The sequence below is a fragment of the Pteropus alecto genome, unplaced genomic scaffold (genome assembly GCF_000325575.1).
Source record: "Pteropus alecto unplaced genomic scaffold, ASM32557v1 scaffold20, whole genome shotgun sequence".
Lineage (NCBI taxonomy): Eukaryota > Metazoa > Chordata > Mammalia > Chiroptera > Pteropodidae > Pteropus > Pteropus alecto.
In genome coordinates, this window is record NW_006436298.1 from 49,329,017 (window position 1) to 49,353,085 (window position 24,069).

General features: G+C 34.4%; 1 protein-coding gene across 1 annotated transcript in view; it reads left to right on the forward strand.

The window, feature by feature from the left end:
• Positions 1-22,012, forward strand: part of SLC27A6 (solute carrier family 27 member 6) — a 60,371-nt gene extending 38,359 nt beyond the window's left edge. The window contains 3 exon segments of the mRNA XM_015590352.1: positions 474-562; positions 1,100-1,258; positions 21,875-22,012. Coding sequence (XP_015445838.1) covers positions 474-562; positions 1,100-1,258; positions 21,875-22,012 — 386 coding nt within the window.
• The last annotated feature ends 2,057 nt before the right edge of the window (positions 22,013-24,069 follow it).

Below are 24,069 nucleotides of genomic sequence, written 5' to 3' on the forward strand. Positions count from 1 at the left end.
GTAGCATGGTATACAATAAGCCATCTTACAGAAATATCATCTCAACAATGCAAAAAGTGTAATTCAATTATTCATTCAAGCATTTTTTGAATGTCTATTGTCTGTCCTTTAAATCCCTTAAAGCAGAGATTCTGAAACTTTCTAGATTCATGGCATTTTTAGTGTCTCAGTAATTGTTTCATGACATTCTTGGACCAAAACAAACACCTGAACATTTGTTTATTCAGTAGTTAAGTCAAAACAAACTAATAAGTATTAAGGTCTAACAAATTAGTTGTCATTTGAAAAAATAATATATATAATAAATTGAAAAAAAAGACTTTGATTTCATTTTCAAATAACCACAAGTAGTAAAGAGATGTAAGATGGGCATTGCACAACTCATCAAACCTTGGAACTGGGTTGGACTGAACAGGGCCAGCCTAATTCCATGTTACACATTGATTTTTGGCTGTATTTGCTTTTTATGACAGCACCATTGAAAACTCTGTTTCCCAAAGATATGGCATCATTGAAAAGAATGTATCACAAACTAATATTGAAACTCAACTACCTTGAGCAAGTAGTTTACTAGTGGTGACCAATAGATATTACTGGATTTACTTTGAAATTTTAAATATCCCATAGAGATCCTGGAAATTCACTGAGATATACCATAAGGCACCTCAGTGCATAGTTTGGGAACTCAAGTTTTAGATCATTCTTTACTTTCTCTGGTTCTTATAGTATTTTGCCTTATGAAATAGATAGCTGTCTTTCATATCTTTTATCATCTTGGTGTCTAATAGTATTCTCTGTACATAATATTGTATTGACATTGAATTGAAGAGATAAGCCTATGTGTTTTAGACATATTTGTAAACAGTTGTAATCAGTTATTGCCTGTGTTCATAAAGTTCATAAGTAAATCAAGCTAAAGACTTAAATGTTCTAGAGGGCATTTTTTATTCCTAATGTTAAATTATTAGTAGTAAATAGAGATTGCCGTTGGATATGAAAATGTTATAACTCAATCTTACAGTCTATATGTTTAAATATGTTACTTATATATTTTTTATAATATTAAATGATTCCACTAAGCCTGGTAATTGCTTTAAAGGAAAAGATGGAAGTGACAGAGACATTCAAACAAAAGAATTTGCAGTTGGTGGAAGAAGGATTTAGTCCACTGAAAATAGCTGATCCACTTTACTTCATGGATAACTTGAAAAAATTTTATGTGCCATTGTCCAAAGAACTTTATGATCAAATAATGTCGGTGAGATCAAACTTTAAGATATTTTATATATGGGATCATCATAGGCTTTCTTAAAAGAAGTAAGAGAGTATGTGGTTCTTTAATATGAAATGGGGGAAAGGAACTAATACTAATTAAGCATGTTTTTTAGTTTCTTTAATATACAACACCTTTTATTTAATTAAGAACTTTAATTTGTTTTAATTGATATCAAACTTTAGTTGATCATTGTTTTTACCTTGTTAGAGATTCAATACATAACTAAATATTTTCCTTAATCATAAAATTTTTATAAATAATAAATAATAGTTTACTTACTAAAACTGTACTTTTTAGTATTGAAAGTTTCTAGTTTTGAATAAATTGTTAAATTTTACTCAAATATTTGATTTTTATATTTACTGTCCTGTAATTCAATAAAATCATCTTTATTAATATATTTTGAGGTTTTCTTCTGATGTATGTAATAGTAAATTTCCAATGAAAGGAAACTGTCTCAATGCACTCCTGTCTCTCTTATCTTAAACTCACATTAAAATGATAGAAGAAATATAAAAATATGAAACAACAAAGCCAGAAAACTGGTAAACCCAAAGTATTTAGAAATTTTTTGAAGATACATAAATGGGATCAAATTCATGACAAAATTCAATCGAGCAATAGAAACCACTAATAATACAGGGAAAGAATAGACAAGATTATAACTCTAGTTTTATTTGTGAATAGTTAACTGGGGAATGTATTACAAAGAGAGCATAATAAACACAATTTTACTTATGTCAGTCTGGAAGCACCAAGCTCATGTTTACTTCAAGCTGGAGCCACATGAATGACTTTTTTAACAGCTATCTTCCATAGGAGGGGGTTATTTATTATTTATTCATTGACAAGTATGTATCACACATCTGAGAAGTATATGCAAAGACACTAGTATAGGAATGAATTTGGCATTTTGGGTGAACAGAAAGGAGGCTCTTACTCCAAAGTAGCGGAAGTATAATAAATGCAGAGAAAACTCTGAATAGAAGAAGATGAACCTGTAGGCAAAATATTTGTATTTTATTTCAAATCCAATAAGAATCAATGGAAATCATGACAGAAACACTATTAAAAAGATTGTACCAACTATTATGTAGAAATTAGATTTGGAAATGAAGCAAAAGTGAAAATGAGAAGCCAATTAGAACTACTTGTTTGGGTGAGTTTTATGTGTCAATTTGGATAGGCTATGGTGTGCAGTTGTTTGGGTGAACATTATTCTAGATGTTGCTGTGAATGTATTTCATGGATGTGATTAAATTTACAATCAGTTGACATTAAGAGATTACTCACCATAATGTGGGTGGGCCTCATCCAATCAGGTGAAGGCCTTAAGAGCAAAACAGGTTTCCTAGAGAAAGAATGCCACCTCAAGACCATAATGCAGAAATCCTGCCTAAGTTTCCAGGCTGCCAGCTTGCCCTAGAGATTTTTTTTTTTAACACTTTAACACTAAGACATATATATATTTACACGGTGTGTTCACCTCCCATAGCTAGATTTCTTTCGGTTTTTTTCTTTTTTTACTTTTTTTTTAATTAAGTTTATTGGGGTAACATTGATTAATACAATTATATAATTGTCAGGTGTACATTATAATTTGACATCTATATATTCTATTGTGTGATTACCACCCAAAGTCCAGTTTCCTTTAGCTACCATATATTTGATCCCCTTTATCCACTTCATTCTCCCTCTCTCCCCTATATTAGACCCCCTTTTCTGGTAAACACTAGTCTATTATCTATGTCCATGAGTCTATTTCTTTGTCCTGTTCACTTGTTGCTTTTACATTAATATCCCGTATGTAAGTGATATCATGTGATTTTCAACTTTTTCTCTCTGCCTTATTTCACTTAGCATGATTATCCCGAGGTCCATCCATGTTGTCACAAATGGCAGTATTTCATCTCTTCTATGGCTGAGTAATATTCCATTGTATATATGTACCACAGCTTCTTTAGCCATTTATCTATCATAGGGCACTTCGGTTGCTTCCATGTCCTGGCCACTGTGAATAATGCTGCTATGAACATCAGTGTGCAAATATCTTTTTGGATATGGGTTTTCAAGTCTTTGGGGTAAATATCAGTAGAGGAATTGCCAGATCATATAGTAGATCAATTCCTAGTTTTTTTGAGGAAACTTCCATAGTAGCTGTACCAATTTGCAGTCCCACCAGCAGTGTATGAGGGCTCCTTTTTCTCTGCATCCTCTCCAACATTTGTTAGTACTTTTCCTGTTGATTATAGCTATTCTAACAGGTTGCCCTAAAGATTTTTGACTTGTCAGCCCTTACAGTCATCTGAGCCAAATTACTTTAACTCTGGATAGATAGATATAGATGATAGGTAGATAGATAGATAGATAGATAGATAGATAGATAGATAGATAGATAATCAATAAATATAGATAATGGATATACATAGATAAGATATATTGAGTGTATAGATATATATAGATAGATATAGATATATATATATATATATACACACACACACACATATAAACACACACGCATATAGTTATAGCCAGGTAGAGTGGGAAACAGGAGTGATTAGCGAAGTAGGAGGTAAGTGAATGCTATAGTGTCACAGACCTATCAAGGGAATAGTCAAGAGTATAGAATGATACTTGTTGCTCTAGAAAGATAAAGCTAGAAAGAAAAGTGTTACGCATGTTTATCAAAATTGCTGTCATTAAAGACATAAGCCAAAAGTAATTTTTGACTGTGGGGGAGGCAGCAAAACAGATTCAGAGAGGTTGAAGGGCGAATAGTAGATGAGGAAGTGGAGATAATTCTTTTATGAAATTTTGCATTAAACAAGGACAGAGAAATAAAGACTTTTGAGGGATATGTAGTCAAGAGAGAATTTAAATATTTATATTTTGTTTTAACTAGACCATCCTAATTTAAATAAAACAATACATCAATAAAATAAGACGAAAATACACATTGATAAGTCTTGGTTCCATAGTAACTTCATCTCCCACCCTTGATAAACACTTTTTATTTTATTCATTTCTTGTGAAAACTTTCAGTGTTTCTTTATGAAGATATAGTGAATATGAATACATAGTCTTATTTCTGTGTCCACTTAAAGCATATAAAATACTATTCTGTACCTGAAGTTTTCCATTTAATAATGTACATGGGAGACCTTCCCAAATTAGTATACAGAGAGCTTTTCCATTTTTGTAGTAGTTTTTCATGCATATATCACATTTTATTTAAGCAGACCCCGATTAATGCACTCTTGGATAGTTTTCCGTATTGTGCTACAACAGACAATGCACAAATTAGTGAACTTGTATATATTTCTTCTTGTGAACATCTAGGTGCATCTGTTGAATAAATTCCCATAAATGAGATTGCTGGATCATGTTTTTATACTATAGGTAGATATTGCTAAACGGAATTTAGTAGGGTTACATAATTTTACATTTCCATCAGCAATACATCAGGGCCTTTTTTTTTATTCTCTTACCAACTGTTGTGAAACTTTTAAATTTTGCCAATCTGATAAGTGAAAAATAGACGCTAAGTATACTTTCAGTGTGTGTTTCTCTTTGTGAATAAAGTTGGACATTTTTATATACATGAAGAATTATGTTCTCTGAATTATTTGTGCTCATTACCTTTGTCCATTTTTTTTTTACCATCTTACTTATCTTTTCTGAGAACTTTATTTAAGAAATTATCCCTTGTCTGTGTTGTGAGTTGCAGCTATTCCCCTAAGTTTTCATTTGCCATTTGATTTTTGGTGTTTTTTTTCCAAGCAGAATTTTTTCTTCTGTTCTCTTTTCTTTCTCCCCACTCCCTCTCCCCCTGCTCCTTCTTTTTCTCCTTCTCTTCTCTTCTTTTCTCCTTTTCTTCTTCTCTCCTTCTCTCTCCCCCTCCCTCTCTCCATCTCCTTTCATTGTCTCTTCACTCTTTCTTCCTTCCTTTCTTGCTTTTCTTTCCTTTCCTTCCTTACTCTTCCTTCCCTCCCTTTCTTCTTCCCTCCCTCCCTTACTTCCTTTTATGTAGTCAAATATTTTGTATGTAGTCAAATATTTTGTATGTAGTCAAATATTTTGTATGTAGTCAAATATTTTGTAGTCAAATATTTTGATATTTCCTTTTTGATCCTTCCTTTTTGGTTTAACTCCTTTTGAGGTAAGCTGGAAAGGCTTTAGCTTCCCCAATATTAGAAAGAAATTGGTTTATATTTTCTTTCAGTGTTTTTATGGGGTTTTTTTCCTTTATATTTAAATATTTCATGTATCTAGAGGTTATCCTCACATATAGTGTGTGGTATTAATTTAACATTCATTTAAAATTTTTTCTTTGTCCTATTGATGTCACTTTTGTTGTAAATTCCTGTCTTTGTTTTAACCTTTTGATCATTTCCTATTGGTCTATCTGTCTGTTCATTAACCAGTAACACACGGCTTTAATTGCTGAGGGTTTACGGTGTTAAGGGTAGAAAATTTTCAAGTGAGCAAACTAGCTAAGTCAGCTACAGGGAAGAAATATCTTTAGATATCAGAAGTTGTCCTACTTGCTTGTGTGTGGTTTAGGAAGTGTATTGTATAAAATATGTAGATGGCCAATGTCTGCTTCTGTAATCCATTTACTTGTTAATTAAGGGTGTTGTTCCGGGCAAAGATATGCTAAAAGCCAACTTCCACTTCTGTAATCTGCTGGCTTGTTCAGGAGACCACCAGGATATGGTCTTGAGCTTTATCAGCTGCCTGCTCTGAAAGCTCGGGGCTGATCTCCTCTAACCCTGAGTGGTAGAGAGTCAGTCACCGGCCGGCTAATAAAGGCTCATAATTAATCTCAATTGGCTCCGTGGGTCTCAGAATCGTTCATGCCATAACAACGGTATGTTTTAATATCTAGTATGACTCATTACCCCTTATGGCTCCTCCTTTTTCAAAGTTATCTTAGATGTTTTTGCTTGTTTATTTTCCCACACAAACTTTAAAATCACCTTGTCTAGTACGAGGAAAGTATTTTTAAATGTGGAAAATAACAGCATATTTATATGCTGAGGAAAATAGTAGAGAGAGTTAAAAAGAGAAAGGGGAATAATCAAGAACAATTCTTAAGAGGGGAAGAGAACATGAGTTCCAGAACATATAAATGAGAATGACTTTAGATAGTCAGAGGGACATTCATTCTATGGCAAGAAAAATGAAGATAATTGGCATATACACTTATAGTGTTTGAATGCTATAAAAATGAAGATGTCCTCATCTGATGACTTGTATATTCTCAAATAAACATGAGGAGAGCCATCAGCTAAATGTAGTCGGGTGGATGAGGACTGGAAGATTGGAAAAGCATGGAAAGTATGATATAGTAGAGAAAAACTCAAAAACCAATCGGAGAGTGATAGTGACTGATGACATGAATTGGAGAGAGAAGAAAAGTATAAGCCCCTTGAAGTTTTCAGTGGTGGAGGTGGAGGTATCAAGATATAAGGATGTTAAAGCTGGACCAGGAAGCATAATAGTCCAGAAGAGACCATGAGATACAAGGAGCACAACCTCTTGACCACAGTATTTGGGGTGTATGAGAATTTACAACCTTCACTTTAGTGGACCATAGAAAAAATGGTTCCCTTCAGGAGAGCCTGGTTTTTAATAGGCAAATATTAGAAGGGTGGGTTTGATAAAACTTTGAAGGTTTATAGGGGATTTCGTACACACGTATCCGGGTTTCAAGAGGTCCCAGAGGAAAGTCTGGGCAGCAGGGACAGTTAATAAATGAGAATTTAAAAAACAGGATATAATACATAGCCGTAGTTTAGAACCCTGGGAGAGTTGTTAAAAACAAGTTCCCAGGGCTTACATCCAGAGTTTCTGATTCACTAGAGCTGGGTAGCACCTGAGAATCTGCATATTAAAAGTTGCATAAATGATTGTTATGCTCTCTGGTCTTAAGAACCTTTGTTTCTTGTTGGAGGCTGGGGACTAAGGTAATAAAGACTTCCTGCGGTCATGGGGAGGAGCGGCCAACTTCACAAGGTCGAGTGTGTTACTGAGAAACCCATTTACAGTTTCAACCCTTTCACCTCACTGTTGAAATGTGACAGAGTACACAGATGGTAATCATACAGCTATGCTCCTATTTCCAGAAGGATTTGAGTCAAAATGTGTACATAGATTAAATGTCAGATTAAATCATGAAACCAAAATTCTGAATAAGGAAAAAACAATTACAGAGCTTGCAGTCCTAGATTTAGGAAAGGGAATAGGTTATTCATTCACTACCTTTTTCACTGTGACTCTTCTTTGTGCTATTTCTTGAAGTACTATTATCTCTCAGTGGACATCCAAGTCAAAAAATGCCATTTTCTGTTTTATAAATTGTCAATGACATAATGGAAAATTAAAGCAAATTCTCCATATACTAAGAGCTGCAGTTTTGAGACCATATATTATATTTTCATGCAAACAAGCTAAAAATATCGAAGATAATACCTGAAAGCTTATGCCAAAAGGGCAATAGTATAATGAACAAATTTCTGTCAGACTGAATAGCAAACAAAAAGGCAATTCATTTTGATGTTGCCAAGAAAACCAATATGAACTAATTGGCTTATATCAAAGATAACAATCAAACCTACTTTTGTAAATCCTGCATTAGTCAAATGTTTTAGTGATTGATAAAAAAGCCAAACTATTAAACGTGGGGGGAAAAGAATAGTCCATTGTTTTTGATCTACATCAAAATACCTTCATACCCTATTTAAATCCCAAAAGAAGACATTATTTGAAGCTATTATGATCTAAATGTGTGCCATATGAAAACACGAAAATACATTTAGGTCAAATAGAGTTTTGTAATAAAATGAATCATTGTCTAGCAAAAACACAAGTAGTACTTTAGTAACAGTATAAGATTTTGATTTAAGAAAAAGAGAGAAAGAAAATTCTCATATTATTTAGTGGCATCTGAGGTTTATGATTGAAATTCTTCAATAAGAAGGAGAGAGGACGATGAAGATAAGTTCTCTGTATTTATTTTTATTTTTTTTTTTACTTTTCCTGAGGTAAAATTTTGCAAGTACCATACGACCAGAGAGAACAGGCTGAAAAAATGTGAATTCTTTTCTTCTCCAGCACATTTCATTCCTCATGGCATTTTAAAAATCTAAAATTTAACATATCAAAAAAATTACAGTAAATAAAATTACACATACATTAAAAAACTGGCTAATTACCTAGCACTTTTTTTCCTTCTCATCTGAGTAGTTAAGTTTCTATTCCAGACTGAATTTGACTCTCTAATCCTATTCTTTCTCAAGTGGAGCCATTTTCACCCAACTCATCTAATTTAAAGAATTCCATATAACTTAAGAGCTTCCCCTCCGATATTCACTCTCATATCTGCCCTTTCTCTTGTCCTTGTGAGTTTGAGACCAAGACTCTGCATTCTACCTCAGGAACCACCCTTTCACCCCTCTCCCTTCCCTCCTCACTACCCTCTCAACTAGCTAGGGCAAGAGACATCCATTACCTCAAAGTTGGCCTGTTACAGCAGAACACAGAACAAAGAAGTCAATACTTCATTCCTGAGCTTCACAAGTGTAAGCTGTGAAGTCAGTCAGAGTTTCTTCTTCCAATTATGTTTTCCAGACTGGAGGGGTGGGGGAGGGGGAGGGCAGATAGAAAAGGGTTAGATATTGGTGTGATTCCCAGGGAACGGGCTCTGTGCCCTGGCTGATGTCTGAGACCAAATACCAAGAAAGAGAAGAACAGTAGAAATCTTGATTGAAGTACTGGCGTGTGTTGTGGGGTGGAAGGGGGAGCTCCAAACCCCCGGAAAGCATCATGATCTCAAGAACCCCTCTCTCCAACGTAGTGTGGTGTGCATAGGAATTGCCTGTTGCATGTCTAGATAGAGTCTGAGATAGACTGAGAGAATTCTTCTTGTGCCAAGTGTTTCTGCAGGCCTTTTAGAGGGGCACTGTAGTACTGAAAGAACTGAAACAAAAAGCTTCGAGGATGGGGAGGAGGAAGACTCAGCTGCCACTGATGTGCCCCTGGTCCAATCTGCTGGCCAGATGGGCTGAGGGGATGATGAAGAAGTCAGCAGATGCCAGCATGAAGTGGTCAAAGTGGCCAAGGACTGCTATCATTTCCTGAGCACCTGAGTTTATGGCCTGATAACTTTCACCAGTCACCACTCATGTTTTCCCATCTTCTTCAATGTTTACTTTGCTGAAGGAGAGGAATGAATTCCTTCTTTCTCATAAAATTGTTAAAACAAATAGCATCTGCCTACTTATGTATCAATTTAGGATTTTAATAATATGCGTGTATCTGAAATTTAATAATGAAACAGGGATTCAAGTCTTAGAAAATGGCAAGACATTTTAGAGTATTATTTACATAAGTATTTGTGTAAAAAATTTTATAATACTCCTATTGCAGTTTAAAATTGCAATATATTAAAGATTTAGTTAAAAATATTAATAGAATGTAAATTCTGTAAAAGATTATAGCTCATTGTGAGAAATGTTCAGGAGGAACATAAAATTAAAAGAAAAGGATAAACAATTTTCAAATGTTACAGATGATGTGTTTGAACATTTTGAAAAGCAGCTGGTTTAGAATCTTAATATGCATGACCTAGACGATAAACAATTTTTAATGAATTTTTTGCTAATAAATTCATGTGATTAGATACAATAATTCAGAAATAAACTGTTGTACAAATATTTTATTGAGTTTAAAGGTTAGGCCTTTTCCTATAACTGTAATGTCTTTTTTATCCCAGTTATATGAACCTAAAATTTTTTTAAATAAGGATATCGTAACAGTACAGACTGGGATATCTTCATTGTCTAGCATAGTACTTGGAACACAGAGGGTTTAAAAACTATCTTTTTTGAATGAATGAATGAATATTATCTCCTTTTCTAAATATTATACTACTATTAATTTAGCTTAAAATTGCATTATCTTAAAAACTCATATTGAACATGGAGTCAACTAAAAAAACCATAACACTTTATTTTTGGCAATGTTTCTGTGAAATCACATCTTTCCCATTGCTTTTAAGGCAAACTAATTTGTTCTTTTTCTATCTTTTTTCCGTTGGTCTCAAAATATAGGATCATTTGACCATGTTTCCATAGTGTCTAAATTTTACATTAGAGGACTGGAAGCAATATTATCATTTTGTGGGTATAAATATCTAATTTTAGAAGTTTTTTTTTTACAATTTATAGAGTGGCTATTAGAGTCCAACCAAATGTTAGAAGCAAATTTAAAATGCTTAACTGACATCCACAATTATTAATTTTATTTGACTGATGTTGAGAGTAATGATAATCGACCAAGAGCATACATGTCATAAAGATGATAATTATTTTTTTAATTCATTTTTATTATGGTGACATTGGTTAATGAAATTCAGTAAGTTTCAGGTGTACAATTCAACATATATACATACATACATATACACATACATATGTGTGTGTGTGTGTGTGTGTGTGTGTGTGTGTATATCATTGTGTGTTCACTGCCCATAGTTAGATTTCTTTCTGTCACCAGATATTGTCCATCTTTCACTCCACCTGCCTTCCACCTCCCACCTCCCTCCCACCCTCTGGTAACCACTAGTCTATTGTCCATGTAGAGATGATAATTAAATGGATGTTGTAGTAAACAGAATAATGCCTCTCACACAAGTAAAATGTTTGTGTCCTATATCTCAGAACCTGCGAATGTTACCTTCCATACAAGAGGAATTTTACTGATATAATTAAGGGTACAGATGTAGGAAGACTCTCCTAGATTATCCAGATGGGCCCAATGTAATTGCGGGAGCCCTTATAATGGGAAAGAGGAAAGCAAGAGACCCAGAATGAAAGCTGGATTCATGAAAATGAAAGCAGAGAGATATGAAGAAGTTAGGCTGCTGGCTTTGAGGATAGAGGCAGGTGCCATAGGTCAAAGGAAGCAAGTGACCTCTAGAAGCTGGAAAAGGCAAGAAACCAGATCCTCTCCTGAGCCTCCAGAAGGAATACGGCTCTGCCAACATTCTTGATTTTAGGATTTCTGACCTCCAGAGCTGTAAGAGTAAATGTTTGTTGTTTAAAGTCACAAAGTTTGTGGTAATGTGTCACATCAGCTAAAACTAATGTAAATGCCAAGCTCTAGGACTGAAGAAGATTGAAGTAAAGACAGAAAATATGTCAGGTCAATAGGAGCCTACCTCATCCTGATTCTGAAGTCCTCTTGGAAGTAGCCCGTCATACCATAGGATCGTGAGACTACTCTTTCATCAGGAAGGGATCAACCTGAAGCACTTGAGGTTCCTGTTTCAAGAAATTCTGCATTTGGAGAATATTTCTCAGAGGATCTCTAACTGCTTCCCTGACAGATCGTATGCATTTATCTGGGAAAAGTGTCCACAGTTTCCTCAATTTATCAAAGTAGTGCAAGACTTAAAAATTTTAAGAACCACTAAATCTGAATATTGGTTTATTCTTTGTGTAATTTTAGTAAGTAATCTGTAAAATTGCCAATTATCATTAAAATTGCAATCATATGAGGATGTGAAAGAAATGACACTTCAGTGACTGCAGATGAGTTCTTTCTGGCCTGCTCAGGGGTCTAAGTGGAGCACGCTTCACAAATGGGGGATGCTCTCATTTACACTTATTTGTCTGGTGCCTATTGGCATTGTGCCTATTCGGATTTGTTATCAGGCCCCTTAGTAGCCATGTAATTTAATATGCTCTCACTTAATTTGCACCAATGAGAACCCCCTAGGGGTCAGAAAGTCTCTTGAAGCACATGATTAATCAAGAGTGATCTGGAATTTTAGTGCAGGCCTGGATCTTTAATGATTCTAGGAAGCAGTATGATGGGGGAAGAATGAATCAGAGCTTGGCAAGTACCACACAAGGAAGAGGGTATTTTGAATAGTTACCTATAGCTAGGCAGTGTTTCTCAGGTGTGGTTCTGGACCAGCAGAGTCAGCAGCACTTGGGAACATGTTAGGAATGGAATTCTCTGGCTCCATTCCAGACTTACAGAAACAAACTCTGGAGGCAGGGCCCAGCAATGTGTCTTAACAAGATTTAACACCTCCAGGCGTTTCTAATGCCAAAGTTTGAGGATCATTAAACTAAAGTATAAAATCCCTTATCTGATTATAGAGCATTTTGCATTGATATTGTATTCAAGAAACAATATTCAAATTATAAATTAGTTTTCCAGGGTGGGGAGAGAGAGAGGGAGAGAAAAGAATGAAGGCAAAGCAAATTAACAGGAAAACAAGGAATCGATTCGAATTTTTTTCTTCTTTCTCTTTTCTCTCCTTTAAAAAAAAAATGCTAACAATCCTTTTCTGATCACTTGCGGCTACAAATAACTACTCTTCTGTAGTTATTTACTACAGGGCACTGGCTCTTCTCCTAGGAACCACTAGGAGACTGTGAAAAAGTTTCCAGGGGTTTATTAGCCTCTTAGGCATTTTTCCTGTGATTAGATTTTTATCATGGAGTCAATAGTTCAACATTAGCTAATTTCCTGTAGTCTGAACAGCTAAATTTATAATTTCAAGCATATCAAGGTCAAATTAGATTAAAGCAAAATGCATAGGCTGTGAGTGGCTTAGGGCAAACACCAATGGACACAGAAATCTGATTTAAAAATTTCTTAGCTCTCCTAATTTGGCATATTCGATCAACTCTGGCATGACCTTCCTTAGTTTTAATGTTTAATCAGGTGTGCCTAAATCTAGGATCACCACATGACAAATGCTAAACAAGAAAGGATGCTATGACAGCAGGTATAAACCAGGAAAACAAGGATTTCTATTTAAATCTCAAAGGCTTATATAAATAGGAGCAGATTGCCAGGTACAATGAATCATAGTGAATGGTTCAAAGACCATTTTCTCAGCTCCTGTTTTGTATCATATTTTTAGGCATGTCCTCTTCTTTGACTTCTGCCATCTCAGATATTCACCTTATCCTGACCACTGACATTTCCTTTGGTTGAAGGACTAGGTGTCTTTGAAATCTAAAGGTAGCCTTAGTGATGAGACTGTAGCCCTTGTGAAACTAATCAATAAATCTTGCATAGTTTAGAGTCTGATCATAAATCATCTACACTGCTACCCTTCTACAAACATATTCACATCTATATCTTCATTAAGCAAATTTGCCTACCCTCAGATGTTAAAAATGTCCTTGTTTTATGGCCAAACGTATACCACTACTTTCTATCCAGACTTCTCTTTCTCACTTGATAGTCTCTCCTTTAATTATGCACTTTTTCTCCTGTATTTATCCTACCAGTCCCCTGGGTCTTTCTCAGTCACTAATTTTACTCCTGCAGAGGAAAACAAAACAAAACAAACAAACAAACAAACAAACAAACAAAAAACAACCTTTCCTCAACCTTGCGTCACTTCATAGCTACCATCCTAATTCACGATAGCCAAGATCTAAATGTCTATTGTGCCCTTGTTATTTCCACTTCCTTACTTCCTTTGCATTTTATTCAGTCTTATTTTTGATGCCATAATAATGTCAAAATTGCTCTCTAAAAGTCCTTAATGATTAACATATTGTTAAATCCAATGGCTTTTTAGTATTTTTTTTTTAGATTTACAGGCTTTATTTGACATCTTTGAGAACTTTTTTTTTTTGAAACCCTCAAATCTCTTGATTTAGGATATTACTTCCTATGAGTTCTCTTCTATTTCATTTCAATGTCTTTTCTCATTCTTTTTTCAACTCATTTCTTAAATATTGATGCACCTCAGGGTTTCAACATACTATATTTCTTCTGATCATAGTAAACTGCACCATTATCCATTCATTCAATTACTCAAGTCAGAAACTTTTATCTGATTAGAGGCAGAAATTACTCTTTAGCTTTTAACACTATAAGATCTTATGAATATCTCCCTGCACTGATTGCCCTTCCCCAATGCCCTTCTCTACTTGGCTAATTCATACTCATCATTCAATAGTCATCAGAGACTTTGTCTTTACCAGGAAATTTTCTCTACTCCATAAACAGTTTCTGAACAAAACTGCATCAAGCAATGTTTGAAGTATTAAAATAAAGTTACTGAGTCTATCTCTTGCCAACTGACTGTACATTTCTCATTCACACTAAGAAAAGCAGCTAAAGCCTTTAAGTTGTTTAAGACTAACTCCCATTTAAATTCTGGTAGCTGTCTCTTAGAACTTGTTAATTGGTTGTACCATCTGGCCTTGTTTTCATTATTAAGAATAACTAAACATAAAGTTATGAAACTGTGATGGGAGAAATATTCACAGGAGCCCCCAATTCAACATAATTTACATACTAGAACTGTCAACTATTATGGTTCCAGAGAACCATAATAGATCCTAGGAAAAACTGAGAAGCAGTGAAATTTGCTTTCTGTACAGATCTACCTTTATTTTTGTTCTTCCTTTTAGCTTCATGGTATTTCTATCTTGTGGTGTCTCCCAGGTTATGGATACTTGGAGTCTACTTGCTCCATATCCCTAATATTATATCTATTATTACTATGTTTTTCCTCAGAATTAGCTAAGCTAAAAGAAATTGATATTAAACATACTTGTATAAAATTTATGCCCACTTGAATATTGATGGAATTGGGTATTGGTGCAATGCATACAATAAATCCATTAAGCCTTTGATTTGTAAATAATAAATATAATATTAATGATTGAATTTAGAGATTCTCTGACTTTTAATGTGATTTTTATGCTATATTTAGTAAACCCTTATTTTTAATAAGTTTAAGAAATGAGAAAAACATGTTAACTAGATTAGGTGAAATGATAGCCCTTATGCATGTAAAAATTAAGAAGAAGAAGGAATTATCTTTACTGGTAGTGGCAAACTAGGTAATTAAGGTCATTCTTCCCACTCACTGAGAACAACTAGAAAATCTAAGTAAAGTATGTTATAAGAAGCTCACTTGAAGTAATCAGGATCCTAACAAGGTAATAAAAATTTACTGGATGAGAAGACAGAAATTCAGAGAATTGAGTCTTGACAGAAATGCAGAAAAAAGCAGCTTCCCTTTGGGGCTGCTTTGGCTCAGGAGTCTTTAGTCAACCCAGAAGTGATGGCAGGGAAGCCAATCAACACTATTAAAGAATTTGGGGGAGGTGGGGTTAAAAGTTGCACCTTAGAAACCCATAATGCTTTAGGGTTCAGAAGATTGCATTCTAATAGTTAGGATAAACTGAGAATGATCAGCTCTTGCAGAGATGGCAGAACAACTTTAAGGCATCTGAAAGGTTCTAAATAATTCTGATCCTAGCATTTCGTACATTTACATTTACTGTAACCAGTATCAATACTATTTGAGTTAAAATCTATAATCTTGCTACTCACTTTCTATATATTCTGCCTATTTCTTGTTCCTTTTTCTACTTGTGTGACTTCTTTAACCATCTTCCCACTTATCTGCCCCTAACTTAAATTTTATCTTGACTGGAGTTTGAGTTTCTTGAATCTCTGAATTTAAGTCTTTCATCAGTTTAGGGAAATTTTGTTATCTCTTCAAATATTCCTTCTGTGCCATTTTTTCCTATTCTGTGACTTTGGTTAAATGTATGTTAGACATTCTAGAAAATACAACTTACTTAAACCGATACAGAAGGAAAAAGTAAATCTAAATATTCTTTTATTAAGTAAAATCAATTCATAATTAAAGATCTGTTATCTAGCTAAAAAATAATTAAGATATTATTAGAGCGCCACAAAGACAGAAAATTAGAACAAGGAAGAGATTAGGGAAGCCAGAAATATGCTTGTATAAGTACCTTTGATTTATAAAAAAGTAGCTATGGAGAGGGGTGAGGAAATGAGATTGATTTCAAAATATATTGTGAAAATTAGATATCCACGTGGGAAAATAATGAACTTGTTTCAACACCATGCCATAAACAAAAATCAATTACAAATTGATTGCAAATATAAAGTGAAAAATATAAAGTAAAAACAATAAATGTTTTAGAAAATGAGAGAATGTGAATTTAGTATATGAAAAAATTTTGAAGAACCAAAACACTAGCTATGGAGAAAATGGACATCTCTAATTAAATTAAAATTAAGGCTTATGTTTCTCTAAAACATAGAATGAAAGATGAAAATTCAAACCACAGACTATTAGAATGAAAGATGAAAATTCAAACCACAGAAAATTCAAACCACAGAAAACATTTGTGCATATGTTTGTGTACACACACACACACACACACAGCACTCACTTTTCATTGAAAAGAATATATAACATTAAGTAAATGTCTAGAATAGCAAAAATCTATAACCCTAATAAGTAAAATAAACTGCTTATTTTTGCATTTCACTCTCTATGTGCTTTAATATTTTTTATATCATAATATGGTATACATGCAACTTTGGATTATTTTATTTTAACATAAATATGTTTTGATTTTCTATATTCTCTATTTTTAAGGTCTTCATAAATATAAATAAGATATTATGCATAATAAAAGTTAGAGCTAATGTACATTACTATTTTAAAGAGAAGGAACTTCTAGTGCAAAAAAACATGGCATAAATGAATGACAAATAGGATGTACTTAATAAATTAGTTTTTCCACTTTATGTGTTTTATGATTTCCATTACAAAATTAAATAGATTAAAACAAATCAAGTTTAAGAAAAGCTTTCAGATTTAAAAGTTTGTGATAACCATTAGTAAAATTAAAATTTCTGAGTTAAGCCTTAATGTTTATATTAAATTTACTCCATCTTATTTAGAAAGTAGAAGAGTAAGTCCATAATCATAAAATAATGTAAATATTAAAATTGTATGATTACAAATTATGAACAACTATTTTTAACTGCAAGATGAAAATTTTATTTAATTAAAATTTCAAAAGAGCATGAACATAAAACCCATACCATTTGAGCTGTAACTTGATTCTTGTTTGAAATTCATCATGGAATAATACTGTAATTAATAAAAGCACTCAAGTCTCTAAGGTATTTGGTATTATGTGAGATTAAGGTCAGGAGAACTAGATTTCTATTACATATTCTGTCACTTATGAGTTTTGTGACCTTCGATACACTTAACTTCATTGTGTCTAAGTATCCTTTATTATGTAGAGATACTAATATGTCAAAGGTTACGCCTTTTATTTATATTGTATTTTATGTGATTGTTTATATGATTTATGTATGTGTACATGTACAGGAATGTATAAATATATGAAAGGTAAGACATTCTTCTACTCAAAGTTATTTTTTCAAATTTTGTATTTATTGCTTTACCACCCATATAAACGTTATCTCAGCAATAATAGTCTACACAGAAGTGTTTTCAGTACACAAGGGGTAATTTGATTTTAGTCACTGATAACCAACTTGTTATCAGACACTGTTAGGTGCTACTTTCTGAATGCAAGAATGTATGAACAATTATATTTCTTCTAATTTTTAATAACTTTTCATAATTGCAATCTAGATGAGTGTCAACATTCACACACACACACAAATCACCAGATGATATGGTTAAAATGCAGACTCAGATTCTATAAGGTTTGGGACCCAAGAATCTGCATTTCTAACAGGTTCCCAGATGATACCCGTGCTGCCAGTGCGTAGATCATGCTTTGACAGCAGGGTGAACCTTCTATACTGACTTCTATTCAAAAGTTCCCCAGGTTTTTTTCTTTTCAACTGCTCGTTCCCTTTGGTGTTTGGTATTCTGTACTTCTTCAGAATAGTGAAATAGGTTATTTCACTATTTCCTGGTGTCGTTCCTCTTCAAGTATAATCTACATATTAAAAGATCCCCCTAAACTGTTTCATTTTTATTTTTCAGCCAATTGTGCTATCAGTTACTGATAACAGTTGTGATGGGAAAGTCTTCTATCTTTATAGAAAAAAAAAAAATCCCCTTTCTTTTTATAGCTCTAACCTCTGTAAGGGAAAGACTCACTTGGGACCAAACAAACTGATGTCAAAAGCACAGACTTCAGTCTAAATGAGCTCAGGGGCTGCAGACTGCACAGGCAGGAAGAAAATGAGGCGGAAATAGAAGAGAAATGCATTCTCTAAAGGAGTCCTGGAACTTAAATTTAGTCAACTCACAAGGGAATTTTATTTTGTAGATCTAGAAACTTATATAAATGCCCGGGATAAAAGTAAACTGTGTCATATTCTGGTATCTATCTTTATATACACTACATATGGTTTTAACTTCATCATATTAATTTGGCAAAGTACTGAGTAGTGGAAGCTCCTTGTGTCTCTTTTCCAGGTATCATCCTAGGCCTAGTTTAAGATGAGTGAAATGCCAGACAGCCTCCTGGTCCAGCTCATTGGTAAGACTCACAGAAAAATCACTATACTAGTAGTCTTCAGCAGTTCCTATCTTTCCAAACTGGCCTCCTACTGTTTCCAGCCTTATCATGGTTACCTGTTTTTGTGACACTAATGTACAAGTGTGTGTGTGAGTGTGTGTGTTCGATGTTATTAACTTTTCTTTTTAGTTTATATGTCTCCATTTCAAATGTAACCACACCCAGTCTCGAGGTACAGACTGATGGATATAATGCAGAGGTCCAAGATATTAAGCTTAGTGTCATGACTGAGTAGAATTCTTGGCTTGTCATCTTTAGAATAGGGGTAGATGTATTCTGTTTTAGGGGTAGAGAGTGAACCAATTGAACCGAGATTGGCTAACCAGAATGGTAGTCTTTGGTAGTCACTATGTTGTCTACCAAATATTTCCAGTTCATTTTTTCCAGGCATATGATAGAAGGTATGTCAATTCCTGTGAAGTTATAGGCAGCCGTGGGATTTGCTATGGACAACCAAGTGTGACCAGAAATGATACATATCAATTTGGCAAGGAAGCTTTGATGATCACAGAAGCATCTACCTCCTGAGTAACTACATCAGGCAGAGCCATCTCTGATCCATGCTAACCATGGGCTGCAAGAAAAAAAAATTGTATAAGGTTAAGCCATTATTACCAGCATAACCTAGTATCTACTCTGACTATTGTAGACTTTAATTTGCTCAGTCTCTGTCCTCCTAGTCTTTTCTGACTCTTTCCTTCTTTTTCTCTCATCTCTCCCCTCCCTCCCTCAAGCTCTAGTGCTTGCTTAAGTCTGTACCTCATAATTTGTGATGGGTGAATGTTCTTTATTCAGAGTCCCTCAATAGTCAATGCATAAGTAACTACCAAGGTCTACTCTTAAGGTCAACCCTGGCAGATGTCATACTACTCAAATAGAATTCACACTGACAATATAAATTATCTCCATATCATCTGGAAATGACTCACATTAGCTAATGACTGGCCTTCCAAGTACTGGCCATATGGTTTTTTGTTGTAAATACTGTTAACCGATGGACTACAGCCATTATCTAAATTAGCAGATATTTAAGCCTGGATGAGCAGTACAAAAATCCTTGACAGTTGCAGCATATTTCAATTCTGTTATCTTTAGCCACAGGGAAGAAAAACTGTAAGAGTTTCAGTGGCTTGTCTTTTTTTGATCTGTGCAGAATACATTTATCCCCAGAAATCCCTTTAGTGAACCACATTTATTAAGCGCGATAAAAACAACTTGAAAATAATTATAATTTCCCACTAGAGTTACCAAATATTAGTTTGTTAAGTTTATTTGTTAAACGATATATCAGGCCATAAAATAGGCAATGACATTTAGGATGTTTGTATTCTAAAACAAGTTTAGTTTTAAAAATTCATGTATAGAACCCTGCAAAAGGTAAATACAAATGGCAAAGAATTAAAATAAACAGTTATGATAACAAGAAATCTAAATATCTAAGAAAATATAGAAAAAAGTTTAACTTCATAATTAGTGAAAAAAATTAAAACTACAGAGATATCATTAAATACTATGAGACTGGCGAAAAAAAAAGTCTATGAAAGAATAAGCAAAAGGAGATGGAAAACTGAACCTCAAATATTCCTAGTGGACTATAAACTCAGTAAGAAACCAGTTTGGCAATATTTAATAAACCTCAGTTTAATTTCATTTCTAATAATATACTCTCGAGATTGTCTGCTTAGGAATATAACAATTTGATGCCATAGGCCATTCAATCTAGAAACCCCTTCCCTGGGATCTAAGGGTCACAGAAAAAGAAACTTTAACTAGGCTGGGGTATTGGCAGTACAGGAGTCTAGCAAGCTGTTCCAGAAGGGTCTGCCTTAACAATTATAAATGATAAGGTGTATCTAGCTTGTTTACTGCTTATTGCCAACTCAAACGTGGTGTTTTTTTGATGGATTAGTTGAAAGTCCATTCATTCAGCAAATACCTCAGCTGCATACAGTTTATACAGCATACTATTCTCGTATCACTCTAAAAGCCCTGCACTTAAAGTGACTGCTGCATATGTATAAGATGATAAAGTGCACAACGGAACAAGGAGTCCTGCCAAAGATGAGAAAGTGGGGAAATTCCATAACCTAGGAGTACAGCTTTTAAAGGAGAAACCTCTTGTTATTTGACTTCTATCTTGGCACATTCAGTAGTTACTTATGCATTGACATATTGACTCTTGGCACATTTTATAGTGGCAGCTAGTTTTTAAGGTCGCAAATTTCCTGGGTGCAAATCCAGACACTGCCTCTTACTGACTATATGATCTTAGATAAGTTATATAACTTCTCTCTGCCTCAGTTTTTTCATCATGAAGTGGAGATAATATTTATCTCCATGGCTGTGTGATTGAGTTAATGTATAAAATATTATAGTAGGCTAAATCATGGCCCCCAAAGATATCTGGTCCTAATCCCTAGAATCTGTATGTTACTTTATATGGTAAAAAGTGTCTTTGCAGATGTGAATAATTTAAGGATTTGGAAATGGGGAAATTATCCAGGTGGACCCTAAATGCAATCACATGTATCTATATAAGAGGAAGGCAGAGGGAGATATGACCACAAACTGACAGAGAAATAGGTGATATGAAGATGGAGGCAGAGACTGGAATGATGTGACCGCAAGCCAAGAAATGTCAACACCCACCAGAAGCTGGAAGAAGCTAAAAACAAATTCTCCTTTAGAGTCTCCAGAGGAAGTATGTCCCTGCTGACATCTTAATTTTGGCCCAGTGATACTGATTTCAGACTTCTGGCCTCTAGAACTGTGAGAGAATAAACTTCTATTGTTTTAAGTTACCTAGTTTGTGGTAATTTGTTACAGCAGGCCCAGGAAACTAATACAAATACTTATATCTATGCTTGTAACATGGTAAGCATTATAAAAGTGTTTGTTATTAGTATTCCAAGAAAATGGTCAGACCTTCATACTCTGAAATACTGAGAGTCAGACAGCTCAAGGACCATTAACTGTGTATTTTCAGGGAATTTGTTTGTGTCTGAGCACAGAAAGGGGTTCCTGATAAAAACTTACTCTTATAAGGAAAGTGAATAGAATATGCCATGTGGCAGTCCATCTTCTACCAGCAGACCTTTTAATCAGATGGAATAAGAGAGAAGAGACACCTGTAGCTTCAGAGGGGACAGTGGCAACATTCCAAAGCCTTCCCCTTTCACTTAATTAAGAATATGTCCTATTTATATTTCAGGCAGCAAAGTCACCTGGAAGGGTATGTGAGATATTTGTCAAAGCTTTGAAAATGGTTGCTGTTTGGAAAGCTAAAATTTGCTTTCCAAAGAATGATAAGAAACTCATGCAAGAGAAGATGGTCTACTATAGTGATTAAGAAACTTTGGAGTCAGATAAACTGATCTCCAACTGAGTTCCTACTCTGCAGTTATAAGTTACATGAACCCAAGCAGCCATTTCACCTCTCTAGGCCTCAGTTTTCTTGTTAAATGTAAGGAGTGGGAGGAGTGAGGGGAGGAAGGAAACATTGTCTCACTGGATTATTGTATGAATCAAATTAAATAGTACATGTAAAGTGCTTGGGCTTGGACCTCATAAGCAGTAAATATTTAATAAATAGTATCCAAAAAAAGGTGAGGCCAAAGCAGTAATTAATTCAGAGACATAGAATATTAAGTAGACAATTGACTTAAGTAAGGCTAAGGGAAAGTAAAAAAAAAAATTGTGCACAAAAAGTCCCATTATATTTTATATTAGTTTTAGCCTCAAATATTGTTTTAATTACTCTATAAAACTTAAGAATCCAGTAGCACAATGTTTGGAGGTATGATATTAACATTGAAGAGGTTGTTTCTAAAAATAAAAGTAACAAGAAATAGTACAATTTTTTAATAAACTTAAATTGGGGCAAATCCTGCCTGTGAAAGTAGAGGCTGGCATCAAAACAACATTAATTATAGAAATCCTCTTTTTGCTAAATTTCAGCTCCAGAAAGGAGGTTATGAGAAATCACTTTAAACTCTTCATCACTAGATTTTAAAATTTAATGGTGATGAAACCACTGACAATATAAAGTGGCCACAGAGGCTGCGTAGAAAAGCCAGACATGTATCACATAAGTGAAGAAAGCACAAGGCCTCCCTATCTGATTCAGTCACAATGCTCACGTATTGAAAAACACCCCAAGACTGTAAATAATGGAGTGGAAACTTGAGGCAGTTGCCACCTGCTGCCTTCACTAAGCAAAGTCAAAGATGGAAAGCTGGGTTTGGCTACTCTGTGATAGTTTGTAGCCCTTATTCTTTGTTGTGCACCAGAAGCCATTCTCTCCCTCTTCCTTAGTACTAACATACTTACTTTTATGTCTAAAGGTGGGCACATGACCCATTTCTGGCCAATGACATGCCAGGAGAAGTTTGCTCAAGGGTTTCTGGAAAAGATTTTTTTTCTTCAATAATGGCAAAGGAAACAGAAAAAAATGTCCCTCCCTTGTACTGCACTTGCTTCCAGCCTCTGAATACAGTTGTGTGATGCTTGGAATTACAGGGCCGATCATAGGACCATGAGAGAAAGGAAGAAAGAACCAGAGAGACACCAATCTTAAGCTATGACGTAGTTGTTGAGCTGCTGCCCCCAATGCAGCCCCTCCCTCCTCTGGACTTGTAGTTACATGCAAATATAAACTATTTGTCAGGCATTCTGTTTCTTGCAAGTCAAAGTATTTGTAATTGATATAATATACATGAATAAATTCAGATTGTCAATAATTTAGGAACAGGGACCTTGGAACACACTAAAATGTAACTTTAGTCAGCCTTCCGTATCCTTGGATTCCACATCCACAAATTCCAAGAACTGTGGATCAAAATATTTGGAAAAAAAAAAGTCAGTTGTTGCTGATGTGTACCATACCATTATACCTACACTGATGGTTGAGTCCGAACTGAACATGCACAGACTTCTTTTCCTTGTCATTTGTTCCTAAGCAATACAGTACAACAACTATTTATACAGCATTTACATTGTATTAAGTATTATAAGTAATCTACAGATGATTTAAAGTATATGGGAAAATGTGAGTAACTTAAATGCAAATCCTATGTATTTTATATAAGGGACTTGAGCTTCCATGGGTTTTGGTATCTGAAAAGGTCCTAGAACCAAGCCCCATGGATACTGATGGGAAACAGAATATTGCAACATCTTTGGAGAGGGTGAAAAATGACTTCAAATACTCAACCAAAGGATAAAAAGAATGCTAAGATAAATCAAATTTAGTTATTCATTTATTTGTTCAAGTATTTACTGAGTTTATATGATTTGACAGACATTGGAATTGGGAATACTAGTGAAAGAGGAAGACAAAGCCTTCATGTAAAATTATGAAAAAGATGAAACCCGAATGGCAAGATAAATTTTGGAGACAATGGGAGT